Source organism: Hippocampus guttulatus, chromosome 6, assembly GCF_054856545.1.
Source record: "Hippocampus guttulatus isolate MCC_2025c chromosome 6, RoL_Hgut_1.0, whole genome shotgun sequence".
In the NCBI taxonomy this organism is placed as follows: domain Eukaryota; kingdom Metazoa; phylum Chordata; class Actinopteri; order Syngnathiformes; family Syngnathidae; genus Hippocampus; species Hippocampus guttulatus.
Window position 1 is genome coordinate 19,227,896 of NC_141266.1, and position 18,227 is coordinate 19,246,122.

Genomic DNA, 18,227 nt, shown 5'->3' on the forward strand with positions numbered 1-18,227 from the left:
AAATATTGCCTCTTGTTACGAAAGAAATTTCAAGATGCGAAAGGTAAAAATACAGTATGGGCTGCTCACTTGCAGCTCCGAGTTTCCTGAACGCAACATACTTAGAGATGCTCTGCCATTGGCTACTCCCGAGCGTTATCCTGGCATCCCATTGGCTAAGAGGGACCTCTAGCCAATGTGTCTATGTGTGCAGATAGATAGATATGAGTCTGTGCGGCGTCCTCGTCATTCGCCCCCTCGGGCCATGAGATGTTTTACGTAATGTGAATCACCCAGAAAAAGTGTTCAACCAGTCGGGCGATCGCTCACTACGCTGATGTTTGGACATTTTCGAAGGATTGTTAAAAGCTGATCTATTGTTAATAGAAAACAGTGGTCCCCTCCACCCCAGTGATGCTCAGCAGCATCATCGTAGCAGCAGGATGAAATGATTGACAGGTGGGATGCAGCTGCGACCAGTGGAGGCCCTCTGGTCAACAGCTGAGGATCCCACTTCCTCTTTTTCCTCCTCTCCCTCATCTTCATTTGTCCCTCTTTTACCTTGGGCTCTTTGCAAAACTTTTATGAGCCATGCTGCTTTAAAAAAAAAAAAATGGAAGGATTTTATAAGAAAAACATCGCACCTACATTCGGAGAAAACGGCATTCATATTTTCTTTATTGATGAAATCATGTACACAAAGAGCTTTGACGCTGCGGCATTGAATTCAATGTGTCGTAATTAATAATGGCATATCATATCCATCCATTTATCTTCGCAAGGGTCGCGGCTATTCTGGAGTCTAGCCGAGATGTCTTTGGACAGTCGGTGGGGTACACCCTGAACTGAATTAAAATATTCATAATTATAGTCGTATGTTTTCCTTATTAATTTTTGTATTACTTCATTGTCATGTCATTTCTTGAATTTTAATTGAGTTTAGCTGAATTCAGGTTTCATTTGAATTTATTTGTAACAAAATTTAAGTAAAAAATATTTTAGTTACGTATAACTGTTCTATTCTTTTATGAATAATATGTTCTTTTAAGTTATAGTTTTTCAAATACTTTTTTTACCATTTTATTTGTGGGGTTTTTTCAAGAAAGTTACGAATATTTTAGTCTATTTTCTATGAAATTCTCTTGAAAATAGTAACATACATATTTTAATTTTATGGTGTATATGATTTGCTTCATTTCATTTAAATTTCTTTTTTCATTTCAGCGATACTTTGCATCCTTTTATTTTATTTTTGCATGATATTCTGCATTTTTTTTCAAGAAAAGTATAAATTTTTTAAAAATGTTTATTTTTTTTCAACAACGGGTAATTCGTCGAATACAGTCGATAAGACAGTATAAATAATACAAAATACATTTCTTTCTCCGGTTATCAGGCGGTATGGACTGCTTCGAGGTGGACCGGCGCTCAGGCGAAGTCAGGACCACGGGGCGCCCCTTGACCCCCAGCCATGAATACCATCTGCGGGTTCAGGCGGTGGACGCCGACGGCAGCAAAGGTCCGCCGGCCACCGTGTCGGTCCTCGCCGGCTTCCGCCCACCGCAGTTCACCGACGCCACCTATCAGCTCAACGTGGCTGAGAACTTGGCCGTCGGACAGCCGTGAGTGTCAGCCATTACTCTGCGTCTGTTGCTTCATTTGAATGACAACGTTACCCACTTTGCATCCCTTAAACAAAATAATTTGCTATATGACAATTACAGTGAAGCCTTGTTTGTCTTGGGAGATACATTTCCGAACTACTTGCGATAGTTGGGAAATCTATTTCGACTCTGTTTCACCACTCCCGCATCTTTTAAATGCATTAAAATGTATAAAAACACACTTTTTAAAAGCATTCCTCTGCACCTATCTTCACTCGCTTTCTATAAGGAAATGGGAGACGATTATGTGACATCACTTTGAGGAAACTGGAAATCAAAGACTCTCTTGCTTGCACGATTCTCCAAAAAAAAAAGGGGGGGGGGGGGGAAATGGGCTCGCTTCAAGCCCTTTATTCATCACTTCCGGATGATGTTTCTTGTAAAACGGGCACAGAAAACAAAAGGTTATCAACAGTGTCCTTTTGAACATATACATTTACATCTAATTAAATTTACATAAAAGAAACATGAAACGCCATGGACAGGCTAACGGGAATGAACATAGCTGTAGTGGCTACGCTAAGTGTCGAATAACTGCAACTTTAACACACTTGGCGCAATGCTAACATACAGTATAATGCAAAACATGACAAGTCCACAGCACAAAATATGAATATAATGTTGATTAAACCATCAGTCAATCAGCAATGCATTGTGGGACTTGTAGTATTAACTACAAGTGCATTACATGTATCATGGAGGAGCAGGAGTAATGGATGGATGGAGGGTTGCAGGGATGGATGGAGGCATGAGATAGGATGAGGAGGAGGAGGAGGAGGATAGAGTTCGGGGGCTGGATGGCAGATGAAGAGGACCCAGATGCAAGAGTGTGTGTGGCCCCAGGCTGAGAGTTTGAAAGTGTGGCAAATTCAAATATTTATTAAAAGCGAGGTCTGGATAAACATGAAGGGTTTGTGTGTTTGTTTGTGTGTGTGCGTGTGTGTGTGTGTGTGTGTGTGTCCCTTTGGGCTTCTGGCGCAAAGCACATTGTGTTAATAATATCCAAGTGTCCATGCCACCCTGTGAGTCGTGCGTTTGGGGGGCATGTGTGTGTGTGTGTGTGTGTGTGTGTGTGTGTAGTTCCTCCATTTGAGTCCATTTGATGTGTCGCCCATGCCATGTTCAGCCTGGCTTGCATAAAAAAGCCATTTTGAGCCTCACTCATTTAAATCAAAAGCAACTACATTTCCCATAATGCCTTGTATAAAAAGCCATTGACAAACTGTTCACTGCAACCTGTAAATCTGATTTTGAAGGCATTTCTTTCTAAACTAGACTCTCGATATGTGGTATGAGTACCAATCGTGGTAGATGAGCTCCCTCTAGTGATATGCCAAAGAACCACAGCCCAAGTACAGTTCAGTTGTATTTCACTTTTAAGAGCAATGCATTTGCAATTATTCACTGTCCAATTGTTTTTACATTTTGATATCAATATGATTTTTATCCAGCTTTGATGTGCAATATATTTTAATTGACCCATTATTTTAGTCAGATTTTATTTTTGTACGATATTTAAGCGCGGTCACAGTGGCACATTTTGGAATCTTGACTTGTTCTCGTTTTTGATGAACATACTACGCAACTGTATTTTGTTTTTCCCAGACAAAGCTATTGAGAACAGATTGTCATTTGAAATGCCGACCTGCTTCAAGACAGCAGAGTTAAACAATCAACCCCCCCTCCGACCCCTGCCTCCCAAAAACATGCAGTATCCCTCAATCACGTTTTAAATTATGAACGAGGTGAATTTAGTTATTTGTTGGAAAGACATCGATGAGACAGATATTTTATCTCTTTTTTTCTGCTGTCTGAGAACAACTACAGCTTACTCCAAACTGTGTTTGTGTGTACAGTGTGGGTGCAGTCCAAGCCGTGTCTTTCCAGATGAAGACGCTGGCTTATCTGCTGCAGTCGAATCCCGGCAATCTGTTCAGCATCAACCAGGAGAGCGGCGCCCTCAGCCTCACACGCACCGTCGACTACGAGAATGGGCACAACGTGCACACGCTGCAAGTCCGAGCCTCTGAGCCCGACACTGGCCTCAGCGGCGTGTGTGAGGTATGGGGGGGGAGAAAGAAAAAAAATCTAACAATACATGACAGGCCACTTCATTAGGAACACACAGACATTGACCGATGAGCTCCAAACCAAAAGATAAACAATGGTCAAGGGAGAGAAACAAATGACAGATAATACAAAATACTCTATCATGAAATACGCTCATATTAATTCTGTGCTGAAAAACGAATCCAACAAAAATATGCCGTTTTTATAATAGGCTCAAGAAAGGTTTCGTGGCTTGAAATTTGGAATTGTATTTGAACACGCAGCAGGAAGACTCTTCAGCAGTATTGTATGTAGCATAAAAAATGTTTTAATATATTACAATGGAGTCTTCAATGAAGCTGACTTGCATGATTTTGGAATGTGGGAGACGTAGCTGGAGAAACCCACTGAAGAACCGGGTGAATATGTCAACTCGAAGGTCAAAGGTCAAACACAACATGAATCATATCTGAGGTGGATAGTAATTTTAGTATTTATATTGTTTATTTTAGTTTGTAGCGAGCGGGACTTAAGTGTTTTCATTTTCAAACTTGCTTTCAGTGACGACTGCTTCGCTTCCGAGTGCAGCTGCTGAATCAGACTTTGTGATGCAACGCTTCAGTTTGCTGTTTGTGCCGCTCATCCCGCACCCCCTGTGCCCAAAACGCGCACTCGCGCCGCCGTTGCTCTCATTTCCGTCGGGGTGCTTGATGAAAAGTCAGCACATCAAAGCTGCGTTCATGAGCTCAGTGATCAGACGCCATCGCCGTCGCATCAGCACTTATACGCGCGCGCTTATTATCCACACAGACTCTCATATCATATAAACACAGGCTGATACACACACTTGTGTAAATGTGCAAAAACATCGCTGACTCCTCGTGATAAGTTCTGAAGATGTCATAGCTATTCGCATTAACACACACACACACACACACACAGGAACACAGATACATTCACACTCACCTGGAGGTATCCATTATCACCTTCCCTTCTGTCCAAAAGTTGTTAAGTGCTTCAAAATGGCTACCAGTGGCCCCTCAAGGCTTTGCCTACTCTATTAGCTTGGCTGGCTAATCCATTCCAAGGGTGTGTGTGTGTGTGTATGTGTGTCATATGTGTGCACCGCCTGCTTCTCCATAACACTATTTATAGTGTACCTCACAGTAGCATCTATAGGTTGTGTAGCCTTCAGCCCCAAAGGACATTTTAGAAGAAATGTCACCCGGCACAAATCATTGTGAATCTACTGAAATGCTAAACCAAAAAAAAATAAATAAAATGTGTACACTTGATGTAAGATCCTCTTTAATATGGTTGCCTCAACATCATTTGGTAAGAATTCACACTTTGATTCACATGAGAAATTGTTTACATGACTTGAAGGGTGCTGCTGTTTTGGTTAGCGAAAATATTATTGGTATGCAGCGTTCCCCCGCTATATCGGAGAATTTTAAGGGCTTGTTTATTATGGGGGTCTTTTCGGTATTGCAAGAAAGTCGGAATTTAGAGTTGAGCATTTTCAATGTTGTACGGCAATATCTTGGGCGATACTGAGGGTCTATTGGACAATCCAGTCAGTGTAATTAAGAGGAAGAAGAAGAGGCAGAGTCGGTTTCCAACTAAACTCTTGTAATAGAAACGCAGAGCATTTGGACAACTGCATGAGCTCCAACAGGTCGGAACATTTGCTGTAGTGAGTCAGGACTGATTATTTTTCATTATTTTGTTTCCAAATAAAACAGGAAGTTTATAAATAGAACTCCAGTGTCTACTTAATGACAAAAGTATGCCTCCTATAGGTTGTTGTCTACATAACAGATGAAAACGACTGCACCCCGGAGTTCTTGCACTCCATTTATACCCGAGACAACGTTCCTGAGAATGTCGCCCCCGGAACGTCACTGCTGCAAGGTAAGATTGCATCAAAGAACATTCCATGCCACCGCCTCTTTTTGGGAGCATTAAAGTCCGATATCATTCTCAGTTCTGGCCCGGGACTGCGACTCGGGTGTCAACTCGGAGCTCTCCTACTCAGTCCATGGCGGCGACTTTGACATAACATCTGCGGGTGTGGTCAGCGCTGCCCGCCGGCTGGATTACGAGCGGGCCAATCACGTCTACGAGTTCCTCGTGGTTGCCGTGGACGCCGGAACGCCGCCTCGCACCGGCACCGCCTCCATACGCGTCCGGGTGGCCAACACTAACGACGAGACCCCCATCTTCTCGCAGACGGTGTATGACGAACTCTCTCTTACCAGATAATCAGAAGAAGCAAGTGTATGATTTCCAAAAGGGTTAAAGAACTAAAGAACTATGATTCAGATGATTAGCTAGCTGTTCTTAGATAAGCAGTAAGAGTAAGAAAAAGTTACTGCTACGAGATTATCAGAAATTAGCATGGCTGGTACCAGATTAGTCGAATAAAAGGAATAACGCAGATTAGAAGAAGAAATTAGGCTCGCTATTACCAGATTAGTAGTCGAAAAGCAGCTTGGCTCTCTGTTACCACATTAACAGAAGAAGCTAGCCAACAATTAAAAGTAGAAGAAACTGATACCAGATTGAAAGTAATGAAGGAGTCTAAGATAAAGCTGTTAGGCTACCTGTTACCAGAGAGGTAGTAGTCAAAGATCGGCAGTAGAAGAAGAAATTAGGGTAGCTCTTTCCAGATTAATAGAAGAAAAGCAGCTAGGCTCTCTGCTACCACATCAACAGAAGAAACTAGCCCACAAGTAGAAAAGAAGAAGGTGATACCAGAGTGATAGTAATGGAAGATTCTAGGCTAAAGATGTTAGGCTAGCTGTTTTCAGAGAGGTACTAGTCGAAGATAGGGAGTCGAGCAAAGAATTAGGCTCGCTATCACCAGATTAGTAGAAAAAAGCAGCTAAAATCTCTGCTACCAGATTAACAGAAGAAGCTGGCCAACAAGTAGAAAAGAAGAAGAAGCTGATACCAGATTGATAGTCATGGAAGATTCTAGGCTAAAGCTGTTAGGCTAGCTGTTTTCAGAGAGGTACTAGTCGAAGATAGGGAGTCGAGCAAAGAATTAGGCTCGCTATCACCAGATTAGTAGAAAAAAGCAGCTAAGATCTCTGCTACCACATTAACAGAAGAAGCTGGCCAACAAGTAGAAAAGAAGAAGAAGCTGATACCAGATTGATAGTCATGGAAGATTCTAGGCTAAAGCTGTTAGGCTAGCTGTTACCAGAGACGTAGTAGTCGAAGATAGGCAGTCTGTAATCAAATGATCTGAAACAGAAGAAGAAGCAAGACTATGTCATCCACTCTTTTGCTCAACTGGAATTGTTTTCAGCTACAAGACGTTCTTGAGTGAGGATGCGGGCCCAGACACCCTGGTCGCCATCGTCCACGCCAAGGACCCTGATGGCGACGGTGTCTCGTATGCTATCACTGGTGGCAACGAGGACAGCAATTTCCTATTGGACAACCAAAAAGGTGAACAACACACGTTCGTTTGGGCTTGAGTACCAAGTGGTGAAAAGACCCACCAACAGCGTTTCGCATGATACGTTAGCATTCAGGTATCGGATTATTGTTGGACAAAATATGGTTTGTCTGAACCTTTTTCTGTTTAAATGAACAATGTCAGTTTTAGAGTAAACCTCTATTGGAAGTGTCAGCAAGCAGACGTCATCTCTTTTTTGGAGGAACTTTGTTTGTTTGTCTTCTTTTTGTTTCCGCAAAGCGATGTTATCCGATCGTCTCACATTTCTTGAAAGCAAGAGAGTGAGCCCCATTGCTGATGAACATTTATTAAAAATGTGCTTTAAAACGGTTTGTGTTCTAATGAGTTTAAATACATTTGGAGCATGTGAGAGGGGCAAAACAACAGTCATTTATTTATTTATTTATTTATTATGTTTACTCTACATCACAGATTGTCACTTCTCACAGCTGCGTCTGCAATGTATCCCCGTCTTGAATTAACGATATTATTGACGTCTCACGTCTTGTCAAAAACAGTGAGCGAATATCCCCAGATGATATCTTAAGGTTGGTTTTCCCAATGTATGTCCGGATAGTAGAACAGCCCTAATATAATTTTTAAAGGCTTATAAGTAGAGCAGCAAATAAAAGAAACAACAAACTATAGCCCTATTTATAATTAATTCCAATTATTTTGTCACTGGTTTACGTCAATAATGAAAATGCCGTCATTTATATGAGAAACACAAAATCGTGTTGCCGCTGGTTCTCCCCGGATAGTCGGGATGTTGTTTGTTAGCATGCATTAGCATAACAACATGCAACAGTGACAAAACATTCACGCGCACGTACACACACACACACGCACAAGTACATCAGTTGTTGCCGTGGTAACCAGCATATTGGGGACAATGCTAGTGAGTCCCCAAACAGACGTGCATGTATAAAATGTGAATACACCCATAATTATTTATTGATATTCAGCTGTGTTGCTCATGTTTATCTTTTTGTGTGTTTTGCACCTTATCGCTCTCACGCCTCTTGCCGCACACACAAGCACACACTCATACACACATACAAACACATGCAGTACACACAGCAAAGTGCTAAGCACATAAATGGCTACAATCGTTTTTTTATTGTTACCCACACAAGGTAGATAGCCTTTGGCTTGCTGGGATGTTGGACTCTGTCAAGTGTGTAGTAAGTATTTTCATGTAAATGCACTCCCCGGCTCCCTGGCAAAGCCGCTTATGTCTTAGTTTGTTTGCTGTGTTATGCTAATGCCCTCCTGATTGTTTGCACATGAAAACGCAGCATTGGTTTTTCAACATCACGGACGAATGTGGGGTTTTTTTTGGTTTTTTTTGCCACCTACGCCGAAGGTTGACGCTAACTGATATTCCTTCAATGGTTGGTTTTAGGGTCGGGGTCATGGTTAAGGTTTAGGAGATTGACTCGGGTCGAGAGTCCGTGTTAGGTTTTTGGTTTTGGTTCTTATATTTAGGGTTTAGGGTAGGGTTAGTTTTCGGCATTATTGTTTAGATTTGAAATAACATTTTTGGGTCGATATTCAAATTGGGGATTGGTTAAGGGTAGGGGGTAGTTTTTAGATTTAGGATAGGTTTGGGATTCAAGTAGGGTTTAGTTTTAACGTTTAGGTCAGGGTTTGGGTGAGTGGTTAGGGTAGGGATTAGGTTAGGGGCTAAATTTAGGGCAGATGGGGGTTTAGGACAGGGGTCAGGGTTGGGAGTTAGTTCTGTAGTTTTGGTTTTTGGTAGGGGGTTAGATTTAGAGTTGGGATACCGAGTAGGGTAGGGTTTTGGTTTTCAACTAGGGTATATGGTTAGGGTGTAGTGTATGGGTCAGGGTTTAGTGTAGGTGTTAAGTTTAATAATAGGCATTGATTGGGTTATGGATATCGCCATATCGTATTCCTTTGTTCTGCAATACAATCTGTATTTCCTGTTTCAAGGCATCATTAAGCTGCGGCGGAGCCCTCCGCCTCGACTCAAAGGTCCTCAGTACGTCCTCACCATCACCGCTACCGATGACAATGCATCCGGCGGTCCGTACCCACTCAGCAGCTCAGCTCAGGTCATCGTGGGAATCAACGACATCAACAACAACAAACCCATCTTCCTGGAGGTGGCAACCATTTGAAGACTGTCTCAACTGTTTGAAGATTCAAAGCCATCTGATGGTTGCTCTATCTTTTTGTAGTGTCAGAACTACAGTTTGAAAGCCGCCGTTCTGGAGAATCAGCCCCCCGGGACTTTTGTGTTGAGGGTCCAGGCCCAGGATGCTGACATGGGGGTGAACGGAGAAGTCAAGTACGGCATCATGCACAGGGATGGGGTGTCGTCTGGATTTGACATCCATCCAGACACTGGTTGGTATAGGCACCACTGGTATCTGACTGTAATTCACTTTACTTTGGAGATTTGAAAACAAATAATAGGATCTTAAAAAGCACTCTTAAGATGTCTCGGGAGCCAGTGAAGGGATGCCAGAGTAGGAGTTATGTGCTCCCTCTTACGAGTACCAGTCAAGGGGCGAGCAGCAGCATTCTGGACCAACTGGAGACGCTTAATGGAGGATTGTACAGCACTTTGTATACAGCGGCGGTTGTTTTAAAGTGCTCTATAAATACAGTTGAGTTGAGTTGAGAGTCGAGGTATCAAACGTTCTTAATCGCATTTCATTTCACTTCAACAAGGAAAATTCAGAGTTGCTATACAAGTAAATTGAGTTAGAAGCATGGTGATATAACGAATTAAACTCGTCTTCATACATCTAGCTACCAACTTATTTGGTGTCTTTGTTTTGCCAGGCGTGATCACGACGGCGGTGAGTTTCGACCGGGAGCGTCAGCGCGAGTTCACGCTGTCGGTAACCGCCACCGACCAAGCCGAGGAGCCGCTCATCGGCATCTGCCAGATCACCGTCCTCGTCGCAGACCAGAATGACAACGACCCCAAATTCGAGAACAGCCGCTACCAGTGTGAGTGTTTGGTTAGCTACCTAGCATTAGCATATACCGCTGCTTGAACCATATCACAACACATGAGATTAAGAGATTGAGCTCATGTATACATTTTTCAGACCCTGTTCGTACCACCGTTTGAGTTCCTTATGCTCTTCCGTTGTTTTGGGTGATGGTTTGATTCAAACAAACCCTTTGAAGGGAGACTAGCTTATTGTCGCTGTCCTGTGAAAAACACAGGTATGGCCATTTTTGTTATGTTGTTTTTTTTACATTTTTACATAAATGGTGTCCTTGTTTCAGGCATCCCATTAACGGAAAAAAAAGACAAAAATGGACATACGTGCTTTTCACAACACAGAGACGATATGCAGTTGCCAACAGGGCTTTTTTTTTTTTTGTTGTTTTAACTCCTTTCAGAGACGGTGCGTGGGTGTTAAGATAGAGTTAGCTTTTCAAATTAGGGTTTCAAGACAGGGTGTTTGTTTGAAAGTATGGGTTTTAAACCTGGATCCGTGTTTCATACAAAGCCTGGGGTTTTAATTCAGGGTTTAAACGAAGGGTTGGTTTTAATCAGGTCTCGAGACAAATTGAAAGTTTTAAACAAAGGTCGAGACTTGCGATCCTTCTCAAACCTTCATCAACTGAAAGTATCTATCTGAATGTCTGTTCACGATCTTTCCGATGGAAGTCTTTAGTCGGGCTAACAGCTCTCACTTGTACTCGGGTATTCTTGGCGCACATCTGTTGCCGAGCTCATCCATATTCAGAGTGAGCTCAAACTCACACATTCGGCGCCGGCTTTCTCGGCGCGTGTCTTCCATTGGATTTGTTTCGCCTGAGCCTTTCTGTCGGGATCAGGTGAAGTTTGTCAGTCGGCTGTTAGCCGTCAGTCTGCATCGGCGTCAAGCCGGGAGGCGGGCGGGGATGAAGGAGGGATGAAGGAGAGATGAAGAAGCTCTTCAGGCCTCCATGTGTTTGTTTGTTTGTGATGTGTGTTGTTTGGCTGTGTGTTTTGATAAGCGGCGCGTCACAAGTCGTCCTCGTCACATTAGCGAAGGAGGACCTCATGAACTATTTAGCACACGCGTTTGAATGGTTCTGGCCTGCGGGTGCGTGTGTGTGTGTGTGTGTGTGTGTTTTCGAAATCATTGTCATACAGTAAAATCAATATTTGATTGGTTCATTCCAATGAATGGAAACAGAAGGAAATGTTTTAACTGGCCTCAGTCCCAAACGACGTTAGCAATCGTGTCCTCTTTCAAAATAAGGTATTGAGTCGGTGTTTTAAACGAGGGTTGATGGCTCAATTTGGGGTTTGATGACATTTTTGGGGGGTTCTTCAAATTTGAAGTTTAAACCTGAGCTTGGGTTTCAAACAAAGAATTCGAGTTTAAGAAAAAGAAAGTCTTTATTTGTCTCACAATGGAGAAAACGCAAGTGTTAGGGTTTTAAACCTAGTGTCGGGTTTCAGACAAAGAATAAGTCATCAATTTAAGGTTTCAAAACATGAGTAGGGTTATTAAAATAGGAATCTAGCACTGGGTTGCGGTTTTAAGCAAGGATTTGAGTTGAAGTTGCAAGTTCGGCTATAAATTAGGGTTTCACTTTTGGGGATGGATTTTAAACAAAGGATTAAGGTTTCAAGTAAGGGTTTAAGACGCATTTGAGGTTTTAAAATAGGATTTTTTGTTTTGTTTTGTTTTTGGCCATGGTTAAGGTTTTCAGCAAGGATTAGACTTTTAATTTAAGGATTCAAAACGGGATTAGAGTTTCAAACATGGTTTACAGTTTGAAGTTTGGGCTTTTAATGGGGTTTTAAGAAGGGTTAGGGTTTCAAAATAAATTGCTAGGGTCTCAATAAAACGGTTAGGGTTTCAAAGTAGGGCTTCAAGTCACGGCTTCCATCTAGGTTTTTAAACCCTGGGGTAGGTGTCAAACAAAGGGTTAAGGTTTCAAAGTTGAGGTTCCAAACAGAACTCAGATTTTAAATTAGGATCAGGATATCAAATTAAGGTTTCAAATCAGGGTTTGAGTTGAAGACAAAGGTTACATTTGGATGGTGTGTTTCGAAATAAGGTTCGTGTTTCACATAAGGGTTTCAAGCCACGGTTGGGGTTTCAAATGTGGCGGCGATGCCGTAAACACGGAATCAGCAATTCGAACATTTCTGTCTTTGTTGTGTGATAAGCTTTGACATTTGCTATCCCGTCAGCAGGAACTCTGCAGCACTTCCAGAAAAGCCCAAATGTCAGCTTTTGACTTTAGAGCACAGGGCAGAACAAAGCCGACACAACACTGCGCACGCGTTATTTTACACAACTGCTGTCATATCGGTGGCATCAAATATCTTTCTCAGACTTCCTACGAGAGGACACGGCCGTGGGGACTAGCTTCCTGCGGGCGGCGGCGCACGACGACGACCAGGGCAGCAACGCGGTCATCGCATATTCGCTGTCCCCGCAGAGGCCCGCGTACCTCCACATCAACCCCGGCACGGGATGGATTTACGTCAACCAGCCCATCTCGCAGGTGAGGGGACCCGTTTGTGTACGGGCTTGTGCTGCTCAGTTCCAGCTAACCCAGCGATTCAATGATGGAGGGGACCACAGTTTTTCATCAGCGCTCCTGGGTGGGGGCCACTTCCTAACCAGATGTATGATGAAAACGTCATTTTAAATCAGAGCGAATGAAGCTTTCTTGGGTGCTGTTGTTTAAGTGGTAAAAATATATTTTGCTCAGTGTCTAAAATCACTGTCGGGATTTTCCACTTGTGTGGCTGGATTAAAAAACAGTAACTGTAGGTTTTTTCTGACTAAAACTGAACAATCCAAAAATAGCCTGCCACATGCTGTGATTGGTTTTCTCCCGTGCAAAGGGCTCGTGTGCATAAAAGACGGCCATTCAAAGAGGCCACAAAACTGCCAACAGCAAACCAAAATGAAGTGCAAGAAATCATTTTGTTTATTGATTTTCACAAAATTAATCGGGGCGCCCAGCAGTCCAGTGGTTAGCACATTGACCTGACAGTGCAAAGGTACCGGGTTCAATTCCAGCTCCGGCCTCCCTGTGTGGAGTTTGCATGTTCACCCGGGCCTGCGTGGGTTTTCTCCGGGTACTCCGGTTTTCTCCCACATTCCAAAAACATGCATGGCAGGCTGATCGAACACTTCAAATTGTCCCTCGTGTGAGCGTGGATGGTTCTTCGTCTGTGTGTGCCCTGCGATTGGCTGGCAACCGGTTCAGGGTGTCCCCCGCCTACTGCCCGAAGACGGCTGGGATAGGCTCCAGCACGCCCCGCGACCCTTGTGAGGATAAAGCGGATCAGAAGATGGATGGATGGACAAAACTAACTCACTCCAAATTTTAACATTATTCAGGTGCTATGTTTGTCCGACACATTGGAACCAGACTGGAATGGAAATCACGTTAAATCCCCATGTAATTGAAATGCATTGTTTTGTTTTGTTTTGAGGGGGAGGGGGTTAAAATGATTCAAAAATAAGAACTACTTAATAATACCCTTAAAAACCCCTCTTTGGTGTATTTCCTCCTGGCAGACGTCCAAAATCAACCAACAGATCGTGGCGTCCGACGGCGGCAACCGCAGCAGCTCCGTGGAACTCACCGTCATCATCACCAACGTCCACAACCAGCCGCCACACTGGGAGCAGCCCGAGTACTGGGTCACTGTGCCCGAGAACACCGTCAGGGACGCCAAGATCCTGGTAAGTACAACTCAAACGTTCTCACTCTCGGTACTTAAGTAGGACAGATACTAGGATTAAATAAATAAATAAAATCGTCTGGTCAGAAGGACTGATTCAACTGAGGAGACGGAAATGATTTTAATGATCAGTTATATACAAGATGTAAAATGCACTACTGATAAGAACAACAGCAAAATTCTCTACAGACAAAATATTTTTCTTCTTTTGTGAACTTCCATAGCGCTCATTAGGACGATTTATCGTTGTGGGATTGAAATCATTATCACAGAGATCGCGGTTTTGTGATTGTCAAAGCTGTTTTGTTTTTTTCCTCTTTGCTCTCCACCCGAGTGCTAATCACACGCCAGAGGAGCGCTAGTTTTAAATTTAGCCGTCCTGTTAATTACACCGCTAACGAGGTAGAGAGGCAGTCTGTCATGTTGTGTTAACTTTTTTTTTTCTTAACAGCATATGTGCTGAGATTATTTTTAAAACTTCACAAAGGTTCACTCATCTCCACCAAAACTTTCTATGTATCATAAGATGTTTGAAACAATATACAGCGGTGGACCCGATTTAAGAATTTTTTGAGAATTTTTTTTGTTTGTTTGTTTGTTTTGTTTGTTTTTGCTTTGACTTCTGTATGACAAAAGCACACAAAAAAAGGAGGCTTCAAGTTGTACAATATCGCTCCCATTGGATATTTAGTGTCAAACTAAACATCAAACAAAGGTAATTACACAGGGTGTTTTTAAAACAAGCACACAATGTTGCCTTTATGTCTGCTAACTTAAATGCTCGTACAGGCTGGGAAGTGCCATTGACGGGCTAATGCATATTTATTATATTATATTATACTATATATACTATTATACTACATCCAAACAATGACTGTTACTTGACAGTTATTGATGATAACTGCCACTTTGCACAATAGAAATAAATAGCATGACTAGAAATACATCCACACAGTCCAAAATAAGTCCACGGCATGCACAGGCCACAAGCAATGTACTGGACGTGTTAGTTACGGAATGCTCTTCTTGTCATTTGTTCATGATAATCTCACAGGGTGACAAAAAAATAAATAAAATTGTACACGTGCAGCGTACGGGTCGTATAATTGTTTAGATGGCTACTCTCCAGAATCTATTGGCGTGAACAGCCTTGCACAATGGAATTAAACTCAACGGCTGGAAATACTCCACAGTGTGTTAGGTGTGTTGTTTAAATCAGTCAGGCTGAGAGTGTTTCTGTGTTTTAAGTGCTCGGACAGCGTTTCTCACTCAGCGTCACTACCGGAAACGCAGTACCTTCTGTGGAAACATTCCTCCTGGTACTTGTTTTTTTTTCCCATCTTTACTTGGCTGAGGTCAAGTTGGTGTTTTTCCAGTTTTTTTGTTTGTTTTCCAAAGTAGAGAGGGTAGAGGTTATCCCAAGGTTTTATTAGAACACTGTGAAACCTCCAAGGTCAAACAAAACTACAGCATCGACCCAACAACACAGAATCAACACAGGCCCATGACAGAACCAAAATAGAACCGACACAGTCTAACAACAAAGCACAACACAGCGCCACCACAGTACCAACTTGGCATTAACGTAGCACCAACAAAGTGCCAACACAGGACCATCACCTGCATATATAAATGTTGAACCAACAAGGAACTATCACAGACCTCGCAAAGAAACTTCAAAGAACCAGTAAAGAACCATCGCAGATCCACCGTAGATTAATTGCAGATCTAATATTGAACTATCACAAACCAAACACAACCACTTAAGACAAACAAGACAATCCCAAGATGACCATAGACCAGGGGTCACGAACTCCGGTGCTTGGGGGTCCCAATCTCCGATGTTTTAAATTTTTCCATCCACTACGTAAAAAAAATAAAATAAAATAAAACTAACACTAAAACTAATGAAAATCAAGCTAAAACAAATCCATCCATCCATCCATTTTCCGAACCGCTTGATCCTCACTAGGATCGCGGGGGGTGCTGGAGCCTATCCCAGCCGTCTTCGGGCAGTAGGCGGGGGACACCCTGAATCAGTTGCCAGCCAATCGCAGGGCGCTAAAACAAATCATTAAAAAAAATCAAAACAGAATAAAAGTCAAAACGAAATTAAAAACTCACGTGAATGAAAAATCCCAAACTACTAGAACCTTGTCACAGACTCGACAGAGAACCAACACAGAAACCATTACTGGGCCAACATAGCACAATTGCAGATCCAACAAACATCCCGATCGTAAATCCAACAGAGAAAACTTTTTTACAATAAAATGCAAAAGCATCACAGACTCAACATCGTCGACCTTGTTTTTCCATCTGTGTTGCGGATCAAAATTTTACTTCGGAAGGATTGCCTTGATTCCTTTCACATGCCTTGAAGGAAGCCAGCGTGCTCTGAGAAGAATGTTCCGGAATGTTCTGTGATGTCGGCCCGTTGAGGCCGCTCCTTGCTGTCCTTACAAGGATGATGTGCAGCCTCGCAGCCCTCAAAGGTGAAGCGTGCCAGGCGTTCTTTTCACACGTCGTCAAGGCAACGCGCTCGCTCAGCGCGTCTGATTTTCGTCAAGAGTCAATACGAAATAAATGAACGACCTCCGTGTCTCGTGTCAGGAGCAAGGGGCAGCTCCACTCAGCTCATATATTTCATCCAACTTTCACGTCACCTACTTGAAATACAAACAATACTGGTTCAAGTGGAGATCAAACATCACTCGAACAGAACAGCAGCAAGTTTACAAGTTCAGAAAACCGACATCCATCCTCGCAGCGCCGAGTTTCTTGAACGCAACATACGCATAGCTGCTCTGCCATTGGCTACTCCCGAGCATCATCTTGGCATCCCATTGGCTAAGAGGGACTTCTACTGAATGTTTCTATGCGTGGAGATAGATAGATAGATAGATAGATAGATAGATAGATAGATACGTGCCTATGCAGCGTCCTCGTCATTCGCCCCTCGGGCCGTGAGGCGTTCCGATAGTTTTACGTAAATGTGAATCACCCAGAAAAAGTGTTCACCAGTCGGGCAATCGCTCACTATACTGACGTTTGCTTTGGACATTTCCGAAGGATTGTTAAACGCCGACAAAAGCAAACGTCCTTGCATCATTTCTTGACAAAACTCCAGGCAAAAATCACTTTTTTGAGAGAGAACATGGACTGCAGAGGGCAAAAAAACGATGAGGATGCAGTTAAAAGTTAAATGACCGTCATTTGTATTCTTTACTCTATTCTTTGTTTTTTTTACATTATGCACAACTCATGAATTGTGCAATAATCTAATTGTAACATGTATTTGTTGCATATTTTGATGCATTTTTATGCTTTGGAAAACATGTCTGAATTTTGGGGGAACTTGGAACGGATTAGGGCATTTACATGGAAAACTCGTCTCTACTTACAAAATCTAGTTAAGACATTTTTTCCACAACCAATTAATTTCCTAAGTAGAGGCACCACTGTCCAGTAGAATCAGAATCAACAAGGAACCAAGACATACCATGAGCACCATCAATCAGACGCAATTCAATTCTAATTATTTGTTATTGAACTAAGGCGGTCCCCTTCTTCCGGCCCTCAGACGGTTAAGGCCACCTCTGCGCTGGGTGACCCAAGGGTCACCTACAACCTGGAGGAGGGTCAGGTACCCGAGACCAACATGCCCGTGCGCTTCTACATAAAACCAAACCGAGCGGGTGGCTCGGCGTCCATCCTGGTGGCCGAGAACTTGGACTACGAGACCACGCGCCTCTTCGCTCTGAGGGTTCGAGTCCAAAACGTCGCTGCCGTGCCGCTAGCCTCCTTCGCAACTGTTTACGTCAACGTCACAGGTGAGGAACTAGGACAAATTCGGCACTGAAGACGGTTTGGCTTTCAAACAAGGCTTTTTTTTTAGGTTCTTTGTAATATTTATTATTCACATATTCTGTGTGAAAACAATACACCGTTTCAATAAATTAAATATTCATGGATGATGTCAACACTACAGGTAATTGTAATTAATTATATCATAAAAATTCAATAGTAAGTAAATAAATAATAGTGGGGCAAGTATTTTTTAATTGACAAATAATTTCATAAAATACAGTATTTTACTAGTATTTTATAATTATCCCTGAATTCATAAATGTTAAAACAATATATAGTTTTTTGTACAATATTACCATGAATTAACATTTATTTTATTGCCATAATATAATTAGAATGAATTCGCCAATTTTTAATGAGTAAAATAAGTCAAATTCATCGTGTGTGTTTGTGTGTGAGTGTTTATATTTTGTATTTTTGTTTATATATTATTTACCAATTATTTCCTATTTTATAGTTATTATTAATGTAATTTGGATTCAGCAACCATTTTTCATCCAAT

At 42.3% G+C, this 18,227-nt stretch overlaps 1 protein-coding gene across 1 annotated transcript in view; it reads left to right on the forward strand.

Moving 5' to 3' along the window:
* The window catches only part of LOC147203940 (neural-cadherin), an 84,125-nt gene that overhangs the window by 37,982 nt on the left and 27,916 nt on the right, over positions 1–18,227 (forward strand). The window contains exons 3-13 of the mRNA XM_086113318.1: positions 1,376–1,601; positions 3,500–3,704; positions 5,495–5,606; positions 5,680–5,929; positions 7,009–7,151; positions 9,118–9,290; positions 9,366–9,534; positions 9,976–10,146; positions 12,488–12,660; positions 13,689–13,856; positions 17,439–17,688. Of these exons, the coding sequence (XP_085969444.1) occupies positions 1,376–1,601; positions 3,500–3,704; positions 5,495–5,606; positions 5,680–5,929; positions 7,009–7,151; positions 9,118–9,290; positions 9,366–9,534; positions 9,976–10,146; positions 12,488–12,660; positions 13,689–13,856; positions 17,439–17,688 (2,040 nt within the window). The remainder of the gene's footprint in view (positions 1–1,375; positions 1,602–3,499; positions 3,705–5,494; positions 5,607–5,679; positions 5,930–7,008; positions 7,152–9,117; positions 9,291–9,365; positions 9,535–9,975; positions 10,147–12,487; positions 12,661–13,688; positions 13,857–17,438; positions 17,689–18,227) is intronic.